Below are 11,516 nucleotides of genomic sequence, written 5' to 3'. Positions count from 1 at the left end.
GAGAACCTGGCAACGCATAACAAGACGTGTATCCATCAGTGAACTGTTGCAGATAGAGATGTTATGAAGAGCTAACACAATTCCACATTCTGTATGACAGTTCTGATCAGGGTACATTCAGGTCATGTATATTCTCCACGATAAATGTGCATTCTAGTATTTTTGTAAAGTTGCTCCCACCTGGCAACTATTAAATAATTAGCCAATGTTTTCACGTGCATACATATAAACCGTGTGGTTATGTGAAGGTATTGTAGGATTCCACCTTTTTCTTTCTGACATCTGTGTCTAAGCAACATGCATGTTGCTAGGTGCCTACATACAATATGTAATTCAGTACATGTATTCTCATTGTCACTTAATATGGATTCCATGGCGTCTGTAAAAATTGGACAATATAAAAGTCCTGTCCTCCTCCAACATTATTATGGGCGAATTTAGGTTTTCCAAGTCTTTAATGCAAACTTGTATTGTCCATTCAAGTTTGCAGTATAGAGTTAGAAAACTTTACTTCACTTATGACAATGTCACGTCATTGAAATGTATAAATGGGCTTGGGCTAGACTCGTATTTTTCCCTCTGGAATATTCAGTCTCATGTCACTAGGTCATTCAAAGGAAGGGCGGTGCCGTTAAGGTAATGCAAATCATAGAGGGAGAGGCGAAGCGAGAGGATTTACTCTCTGTCTGCGTGAGATTAGCCCTTTTTTGTATGGAGGTCAGTGAGAGTGTAAAATTATGTGAGGCTTATTTAATCGAATAGAAGTTTCTTAATGTTTAGGCTGTTACAAATTTACTGATATAAATTGATGTACGTGGCATTCCGGCAACTTCGATAAAAACAACTTGGTTGTGTCTGTTGTTCACACGCGTAGCCTATCTGCACTCTCATTGGCTAGAATGGTCCCTTCTGATCTCGCCTGCCTTCCACGGTTGAGGACATGTATTTCCATTGTTAGCTGTCACCCGAATATCTTGTTAACATAATACTTACTCTTCGCACAGGCACCACTGTGGCGCGAACCACTGCAACGCTGTGAACTACTGCGCCGCACAGAGGAGCTACTGTAGAGAGCAGCCATCAAGCAGTGTTGGGAAAACAACCGTAGATTCTAGATGCCACGTTTTTCAGTTGCCAAAGAACATATTTGATTCAAAGCAACAGTGCCCATTTTTGTAATATATTCGGATACAAAGTAGCCTCGTTGCGCAAACTTTGAAAGCTGTGGAAAATAAGGAAGTAAAACGTTAGTTCTTGATTTGGGAACTGAGAAGAGGAGCATCATCATGTTCAGTTGGGTGAATAAGGAACAAGGAGGCAGAAACAAGGACGGCGAGATGTACCAAACTGTGACGGAGGGTCTTCAACAGCTTTACTCAAAAAAATTATTTCCATTGGAAGAAACCTATCTTTTCCATGATTTCCACTCACCTGCGTTGGAGGCAGCGGATTTTCAGAGCAAGCCAATGGTTCTACTGGTTGGACAGTATTCTACGGGGAAGACGACGTTCATAAGGTAGTGCATCCAGAAATCAGCAACAGTTATGCGTTCTCATGTTTGTGTTAACTTTATTTTACCTACAGGGCTCTCTGCCTGTCAGAAATGATTGAGTTGTTGAATAACCCCTAAGCAGTAGCCTACTATGACAGTTGTGAGCTGTCAAAATGGAGGTTAATTGCTGTCAAAATGTAAATGAGGAAAAAAACAGTTGGAACAGGTTGTTGCCCCCTGCAACCTAATGTAAACATAACTGTCTAGTGTTGGGAATGGGTTAGCATTATGTTAAGGTTGTAAACAGCTTGTTTCTAGTTTTTTTTTTTTTACCAGTATTCCATATTCCAATTAAATACAACATTAAACATCGTCAACATGCCACACCAACTGCTACTTAGAATGTTTTTTAATGTCACGAGGTGGAAGCTTGATTATAAACTGGGTGGTTCGAGCCCTGAATGCTGACAGCCGTGGTATATATAAGAAATAAGGCCCGAGGAGGTGTGGTATATGGCCAATATACCACGGCGAAGTGCTGTTCTTAAGCGTGTGCAACACGAGTGCCTGGACACAGCCCTTAGCAATGGTATACTGGCCATATATCACAAACCCCGAGGTGCCTTATGGCTATTATAAACTGGTTATCAACGTAATTAGAGAAGTAAATATACCAAATACCACGGCTATCAGCCAATCAGCATTCAGAGCTGGAACCACCCAGTTTATAACAGACCTTATACCACGGGTATGACAAAACATGTATTGTTACTGCTTTAATTACGTTGATAACCAGTTTATAATAGCAATAAGGCACCTCAGGGGTTTGTGGTATATGGCCAGTATACCACGGCTAAGGGCTGTTCTTAGCCGTAGTATATTGGCCATATACCATAACCCCTTGTGCCTTATTGTTTAAGTAGAGAAGCAGAGTAGTATTAACTATCCAGTTTCCACCAACTGCTTTCCAGTTTCCACCATCAATATCAATGAGACATGTCTGGTGACATGGGCCTTTTGTGCTCCCCTGGAGCCTCTGAACAACCAACCATTATATATATGAGAGAAAGAATATAACCATTACAGAATGGGTAAAACTGTCTAAAAACCTCTGAATTTATTGCCATTTTAAGATCTTTCTCTGAATCACCAGGACAGGCGCAAACTACGTCAGTTTCATAACTTGTTGATCTGCAGGTTCTGCAGCAAGATAGGACATGCAGCTAGCTTCACTATCTTTAGGGAAGGTGCTGGTGTGTCTTTGGCATCATTAACTTGAAGACATGTTTATCAAATAACTCTCTGTAATTATTATTACGCGATTAAACTGATTAATCGTGTAACTGTAATTAACTAGAAGGTCGGGGCACCAAGGAAAATATTCAGATTACAAAGTTATAATTTCCCTAATATAACTTTCAGATATTGTAATATCTGATCGATTTGTCTCCTCATTAATGATGTATTATTTACCTCGTCAGTCTCATTCCAAACGTCGTAAATTGTTGGTTATCTGCACGAACCCAGTCTCCACTATGAGTCATCCATACGTCAATTGTCTTAAAATCATTTATTTACTAAACTAAGTAATTCACAGAAAGGCATACAAAACAGTAGGTATCGTTACAAAGAAATGGTAGAGGAATGAATGGTCCCTAGTGGGCTAAACCGGCATGGTGGCTTGTTAGACAAAAGGGGAGTGGGGGGGTCAACTGAGGAGACACTACAGAGTTGATAATTATAACAATTGAAATGCTAATCCTTTGCACATGAACACTCACTCATTCGGGAACAATTGCAATCAATATATGTATATATATTTACGCTCAGTATGTCGTCGGGATCTTTGTTGGAAAGGTTGTTCTGTTGGAGAGTTCTCTCTCTCTCTCTCGGTTAGAATGGATCATTCAAAGCGACATTCGTTCATGTCGTTATAGAATGGATGTTTCGTCAGTCTTTGCGTTCAATGATACCGAATTCCTAGCTGCAGACTAGTAATTAATATCAAAGACTTGTTCTTATTCTGTATCGGTAGTCTAATAGTTTAACCACGTGGTATGGTTAAAGTTCAGTAGAGGGATGCATGGTCAAACCTATTAGCCAAGTCGTAATGGAGTGGAGGCCTGGTCTGGTGATAGAAAATCAGGGGGGGTTTATATTCGGAACATAGAAAAGGCTGTCTCATGACGCCAGGTCCTGCCTGTGTCCCTGGGGGCGTGCTGATGACTTGGTAAAACTTTAAAACAGAAAATACAATTCTCTCACATTAACATCTTACAAGCATCCCAACATATTCCAAATAGCTTTATCCTTATTCATTCATTTTATACAACCATTAGATGTAAGTCTCACCACTGAGGCTATTATATAAACAGAGCCATGGTAATGTACAGAGCCATGGTATTGTCATGAGTTTCACAAAATTGTACCAAACGGACCAGTTTGTAGCTGGATTTTTCACCGATCTTTTATACCTTCTCCAGAACATAAATGTTGTTCGTTTCTCCAATTCTGTGAGGTGGAAGAATTCCTTTGTCTCTCCATGAAAACACTCTGTCTCTTTATACTGTGGCCATGAGGTGGGACATTTTCTTAGGAATTTACGACCCCTTCTGACCACAGCAGCCTGGGTATAGGAGACAGAGGGAGATGGTGAAGAAGTGCAGGGGGAGGGGGTCAACTGTGCTCGCTGTACCCAAAGAGGGCAACGTCATGACAGTGCCTTTGGTAAGCTACAGTACTCCAGTCTGGTAGCTGCTGAAAGTATGTACACAATAAAAAAAAATATTAAGTTGAACTTTAAAAAAAAAAGGATCAACGTTAGTGAAAACATTTTCTTATCTTATTAAGTAGACTACATGGTCACTTACTGTTAAATTGTATTGCTCATTCACAACAACTGATTTGATTCTTGCACAGCTTGCAGAGTTACTTCATACAGGGATCCCACCCAATTCAAAGGAATTTAATAATAAATCAAGGGAGTTGATCATAGCCTAACCCCAGATCTATTTGTGCTGTCTTGCCAACTCCTATGGTCATTGTCTTGCCGAATGTGACGTGTTTGACAGCACAAACAGATTTGGGCCTAAACAAGGCTAGGGAGTTGAGGCCATTAATAGTCATCCTAAAGACATGTCTTCTCCTCTGAGTGGATGTGGCCAAGGCAAGCTGGCATTCCTCTGTTTGAAGACCTTTGACACAGTGCCATCCTCTCACAGGAAGGGCTGATGACCTATTGCATGGTCTGAACTCAACAACATGAGTAGCTGTTTTTTTTGGTCTTGAGGGGCACATATCAAGCACTCTGCCAGCCTGTAAAGTGTCTAGCGTTGGCACTTGAAAATGTGCCATACAGTTAGGCAGATGGCCAAGCTCTCCCATCGTAGCATATTATGTGGTATTACTCATGTGGTATTCACATTCATTTGCAAGTATTTTTTAGTCTTTCAGCTTGAAAAATGCAAAATGATAGAATGTATACAGAGTAGAGGTCGACCAATTATGAATTTTTTTTTTTCGCCGATACCAATTATTGGAGGACCAAAAAGCCGATTGTGCGTTTTGACAGCAGCTCTTTGCAATTCTTCAAGCATTGCGCTGTTTGTGACTTCAAGCCTATCAACTCCCGAGATTAGGCTGGTGTAACCGATGTGAAATAGCTAGCTAGTTAGCCGGGTGTACGCTAATAGCGTTTCAAACGTCACTCGCTCTGAGACTTGGAGTAGTTGTTCCCCTTGCTCTGCATGGGTAACGCTGCTTCGAGGGTGGCTGTTGTCGATGTGTTCCGGGTTTGAGCCCAGGTAGGAGCGAGGAGAGGGACGAAAGCTATACTGTTACACTGGCAATACTAAAGTGCCTATAAGAACATCCAATAGTCAAAGGTATATGAAATACAAATGGTATAGAGAGAAATAGTCCTATAATAACTACAACCTAAAACTTCTTACCTGGGAATATTGAAGACTCATGGTAAAAGGAACCACCAGCTTTCATATGTTCTCATGTTTTGAGCAAGGAACTTAAACGTTAGCTTTTTTACATGGTACATATTGCACTTTTACTTTCTTCTCCAACACTTTGTTTTTGCATTTGTTTTTGCATTTTGATTTAAACCAAATTGAACATGTTTCATTATTTATTTGAGGCTAAATTGATAGTATTTATGTATTATATTAAGTTTGTAACGCGGGTCGTCTAATGGGGACCAAGACGCGGCGTGTGACGTGCTCATATTCACTTTTATTTAACTTTCAAACAACAAAACAACAAACGACCGAAAACAGTCCCGTCAGGTGCAACATACACAAAACAGGAAACAACCACCCACAAAACACAGGAAAAAACACCCCTACTAAATAGGACCTTCAATTAGAGGCAACGAGGAACAGCTGCCTCCAATTGAAGGTCAACCCAAGAAACTCAAACATAGAAATAGACACACTAGAACAAACAGAAATATACTAACATAGAACATAAACCAAAACCCCCGAAACACATAAAACAAACACCCCCTGCCACGCCTTGACCAAACTACAATAACAAATAACCCCCTTTACTGGTCAGGATGTGACAAAGTTAAAGTAAGTGTTCATTCAGTATTGTTGTAATTGTCATTATTACAAATAAATTTAAAAAATTGGCTGATTTAATCGGTATCGGGTTTTTGGCCCTCCAATAATCGGTATCGGCATCGGCGTTGAAAAACCATAATCGGTCGACCTCTAGTCTTGATATGGTGTATCTAGTGTCCGGATGTATTTATATGGTGTATCTGGTGTCTGAATGTCTTGATATGGTGTATCTGGTGTCTGGATGTCTTGATATGGTGTCTCTTGTGTCTGGATGTCTTGATATGGTGTCTCTAGTGTCTGGATGTATTGATATGGTGTATCTAGTGTCTGGATGTATTGATATGGTGTATCTGGTGTCTGGATGTCTTGATATGGTGTGTCTGGATGTCTTGATATGGTGTCTCTAGTGTCTGGATGTATTGATATGGTGTATCTAGTGTCTGGATGTATCTAGTGTCTGGATGTATTGATATGGTGTATCTGGTGTCTGGATGTCTTGATATGGTGTGTCTGGATGTATTGATATGGTGTCTCTAGTGTCTGGATGTATTGATATGGTGTATCTAGTGTCTGGATGTATTGATATGGTGTATCTAGTGTCTGGATGTCTTGATATGGTGTATCTAGTGTTCGGATGTATAGATTAGAGGTCGACTGATTAATCGGCATTGTCGATTAATTAGGGACGATTTCAAGTTTTCATAACAATCGGTAATCGGCATTTTTGGACGCCGATTACATTGCACTCCACGAGGAGACTGCGTGGCAGGCTGACCACCTGTTACGCGAGTGCATCAAGGAGCCAAGGTAAGTTGCTAGCTAGCATTAAACTTATCTTATAAAAAACAATCAATCTTAACATAATCACTAGTTAACCACACATGGTTGATGATATTATTAGTTTAACTAACTTGTTCTGCGTTGCAAATAATCAATGCGGTGCCTGTTAATTTATCATCGAATCACAGCCTACTTTGCCAAACGGGTGATGATTTAACAAGCACATTCGCGAAAAAGGCACTGTCGTTGCACCAATGTACCTAACCATGAACATCAATGCCTTTCTTAAAATCAATACACAAGTATATATTTTTAAACCTGCATATTTATTTAAAAGAAATTAATGTTAGCAGGTAATATTAACTAGGGAAATTGTGTCACTTCTCTTGCATTCATTGTAAAGCAGAGTCAGGGTATATGCAGCAGTTTGGGCCGCCTGGCTCGTTGCGAACTGTGTGAAGATAATTTCTTCCTAACAAGGACCGTAATTTATTTGCCAGAATTGTACATAATTATGACATAACATTGAAGGTTGTGCAATGTAACAGCAATATTTAGACTTATGGATGCCACCCGTTCGATAAAATATGGAACGGTTCCGTATTTCACTGAAAGAATAAACATTTTGTTTTTGAAATTATAGTTTCCGGATTTGACCATGTTAATGACCTAAGGCTCGTATTTCTGAGTGTTTATTATATTATAATTACGTCTATGATTTGATATTTGATAGAGCAGTCTGACTGAGCGGTGGTAGGCAGCAGCACGCTCGTTAACGTTAAACAACACTTTCCTGCGTTTGCCAGCAGCTCTTCGCAATGCTTGAAGCACAGTGCTGTTTATGACTTCAAGCCTATCAACTCCTGATATAAGGCTGGCAATACTATAGTGCCTATAAGAACATCCAATAGTCAAAGGTATATTGAATACAAATGGTATAGAGAGAAATAGTCCTATAATTCCTATAATAACTACAACCTAAAACTTCTTAACTGGGAATATTGAAGACTCATGTTTTAAAGCAACCACCAGCTATCATATGTTCTCATGTTCTGAACAAGGAACTTAAACGTTAGCTTTTTTACATGGCACATATTGCACTTTTACTTTCTTCTCCAACACTGTGTTTTTGCATTATTTAAACCAAATTGAACATGTTTCATTATTTATTTGAGACTAAATAGATTTTTATTTATGTGTTATATTAAGTTAAAATAAGTGTTCATTCAGGTATTGTTGTAATTGTCATTATTACAAATATATATATATATATATATATATATATATGATAGTCCGATTAATCGGTATCAGCTTTTATTTGGTACTCCAATAATCGGTATCGGTAATGGCGTTGAAAAATCATAATCGGTCGACCTCTAGTATTGATATGGTGTATCTGGTGTCCGGATGTATTGATATGGTGTATCTGGATGTATTGATTTGGTGTGTTGCTGTAATGTATGCATTGCTGAAATGGGCAATAAAGGTATTGTATCACAAAACAGTGGTGTGTTACTCTTACTCTGTTCTGTTCCAGGTACCTGCTGGAGCAGGACTTCCCAGGCATGCGGATTGGCCCAGAGCCCACAACAGATGGCTTCATCGCTGTCATGTACGGGGAGAACGAGGGGATTGTCCCTGGTAACGCTCTGGTGGTCGACCCCAAGAAACCCTTCCGTAAACTCAACGCTTTTGGAAACGCTTTCCTTAACAGGTAAAGTGGACAATTTTTGTTTATTACTGGTAACACTTTACATTAAGTTGCTCTTAAAAAGTTGTTACTACATTATGTAACAACAATATTGTAACCATAGTAATTGCAGTATTACTACACAGGTATAAGCATAAAATCACATTACACAATTTAAAGGATCTCTGTGGGTGTAAGATCTTCTCAATATCCAGGGTTACCCACATGGTGGTGTCATTTTTTATGAATTGCTGTGGCATGTGGAATTTTCCATGACATAAAAAGGCATCTGAGCCTTGGTAAAGGCTTGAGCAGAGATATGTTGAATTGTTCAGCTGATAACTCAAGGTTAAGACATTTTCTTAGATATGAGTATTGATTGATTACAACCAGACACCACCTCCCACTGCCCCTGTCATGTATTATGGGTTCATATTATCGTTTATCTTACCTACATTTACCTCCCTCTATCACTTTGTCCTAATAAATCTGATATTAGTGACACGGGGTCCTGTTCATTATAACAGCTGTAATAAGTAATTCTTCTTGTGAAACGAGAACACATACTTGAAATTACATTTTTGTTTCACATTGTAGGCATTGTTTTGTTGAGTACATTCATCCGAGCATGCATTACTGCATGCAGTGCAAAATAACATATGCTTTTTCCTCCCTGTAGTTACAAGGTTTGTTGATTTGTCCCCTATGTTCCCAAGAGTGATTTACAAAGCAGATCCAGTTGGTTTATGTAATCATGATTTAAAAAAGCTTAGAAGGTTAGGGATAGTTTTGGTAGTTTTGCCCCATTGCTTCCTGTCAGCCCAGCCTTTTGACATAGCTGTCATTTTCTTCCACAAACAGTTAGGAGGAAGCAGTGACTTTGTCACCTTTCGTTAGTTGTAGTGCACACTATCTGTTGTTGGCTTGGCTGTCTGTTGTTGGCTTGGCTGTCTGTTGTAGGCTCAGTCAAGAGTCTCTCGTAGATATAATTTTAGCCAAACAACACTTGGCCGAAGCATGTTTCCTTTTTCCAGGTATTTATAATCCAGGGGAAATGGTTAAGTACTTCTATGACTGTTGCACAAGTTAAGGTCAAAGACATTCCTGACAGAACAGTGGACGTCTCCTCCTTTCCAGAGAACCTCCGACAAAGCTCATTGTTTCCCGGGCACGTTAATGTGCGTCACACAAGATGTCACTAAGAGTAGGTGGTCAAGGACCACAAACAAGGGTTTTTCTTTATCTGTACTATTTTCTACATTGTACAATAATAGTGAAGACATCAAAACTATGAAATAACACATATGGAATCATGTAGTAACCAAAAAAGTGTTAAACAAATCAAAATATATTTTATATTTGAGATTCTTCAAAGTAGGGTCCCCCTTTGCTTTGATAACAGCTTTGCACACTCTTGGCATTCTCTCAACCAGCTTCACCTGAAATGCTTTTCCAACAGTCTTAAAGGAGTTCCCACATACTCTGAGCACTTGTTGGCTGCTTTTCCATCACTCTGCGGTCCAACTCATCCCAAACCTTCTCAATTGGGTTGAGGTCGGGTGATTGTGGAGGCCAGGTCATCTGATACAGCAATCCTTACACAGCCTGAACGTGTGTTGAGTCATTGTCCTATTGAAAGCAAATGTTAGTCCCACTAAGTCCAAACCAGATGGGATGGCGTATTGCTGCAGAATGCTGTGGTAGCCATGCTGGGTAAGTGTGCCTTGAATTCTAAATAAATCACAGACAGTGTCACCAGCAAAGCACCCCACACCATCACACCACCTCCTCCATGCTTCACAGTGGGATCCACACATGCGGAGATCATCCATTCACCTACTCTGCATCTCTCACAAAGACACGGTGGTTGGAACCAAAAATCTCCCATTTGAACTCATCAGACCAAAGGACAGATTTCCACCGGTCTTATGTCCATTGCTCGTGTTTCTTGGCCCAAGCAAGTCCCTTCTTATTATTGTTGTCCTTTAGTAGTGGTTTCTTTGGTTTTTGCGACTGCACTTGAAGAAACTTTCAAAGTCCTTGAAATGTTCCGGATTGACTGACCTTCATGTCTTAAGGTAATGATGAACTGTCGTTTCTCTTTGCTTATTTGAGCTGTTTTTGCCATAATATGGCCTTGGTATTTTACCAAATAGGGCTATCTTCTGTATACCACCCCTACCCTGTCACAACACAACTGATTGGCTCAAACGCATCAACAAATTAACTTTTAACAAGGCACACCTGTTCATTGAAACGTATTCCTCATGAAGCTGGTTGAGCTAATGCCAAGAGTGTGCAAAGCTGTCATCAAGGCAAGGGTGGCTACTTTGAAGACTCTCAAATATAAAATATGTTTTGATTTGTTTAACACTTTTTTGGTTACTACATGATTCCATATGTGTTATTTCATAGTTTTGATGTTTTCACTATTATTCTACAATGTAGAAAATAGTTTAAAAATAATAATAAAAAAAATTGAATGAATAGGTTTGTCCAAACTTTTGACTGGTACTGTACATGGCTGCATACTACATTCTATAAATCCCTCCTGACAAAAACAGACATTGAGACAGGTATGGGCCTTGCTGCCAACCAGACAGATATACAGCTTTCATTAAGACTATATTTTCATCAGATCTGATTGAATGGTTGAATACTCATCACTGTTCCTCCAAGTCAAAAACATACCAAATGTAGAAAAGGCAATGGATGGGGTAGAAAAGAAAACGTCTCAATATGTTTTGACAATATAAGTTCAAATCGGGGTGATTTCTGTAGCTGGCCTTCGTGTCTATTACGAGTGTTGTGTTTTCTTCTCTACTGTATTTTTAATACTAATGCTACTCTATTATTTTCTTCGCTCCTGTATTCCTGTAGGTTCATCTGCTCCCAGATGCCTAACCAGGTCCTCCAGGGCATTAGTATAATTGACACACCAGGAATCCTGTCTGGAGAGAAGCAACGCGTTAGCCGAGGT

The 11,516-nt window shown here is 39.6% G+C and overlaps 1 protein-coding gene across 1 annotated transcript in view; it reads left to right on the top strand.

Moving 5' to 3' along the window:
* The first annotated feature begins 684 nt into the window (after window positions 1-684).
* The window catches only part of LOC115162103 (EH domain-containing protein 4), a 36,303-nt gene continuing 25,471 nt past the window's right edge, over window positions 685-11,516 (top strand). The window contains exons 1-3 of the mRNA XM_029713069.1: window positions 685-1,516; window positions 8,384-8,560; window positions 11,417-11,514. Of these exons, the coding sequence (XP_029568929.1) occupies window positions 1,287-1,516; window positions 8,384-8,560; window positions 11,417-11,514 (505 nt within the window). The 5' untranslated portion in view covers window positions 685-1,286. The remainder of the gene's footprint in view (window positions 1,517-8,383; window positions 8,561-11,416; window positions 11,515-11,516) is intronic.

This window comes from Salmo trutta, chromosome 25 (assembly GCF_901001165.1).
Source record: "Salmo trutta chromosome 25, fSalTru1.1, whole genome shotgun sequence".
NCBI lineage: Eukaryota > Metazoa > Chordata > Actinopteri > Salmoniformes > Salmonidae > Salmo > Salmo trutta.
The sequence above is the reverse complement of the archived record's forward strand: the minus strand, read 5'-3'. Positions and strand labels throughout refer to the sequence as shown.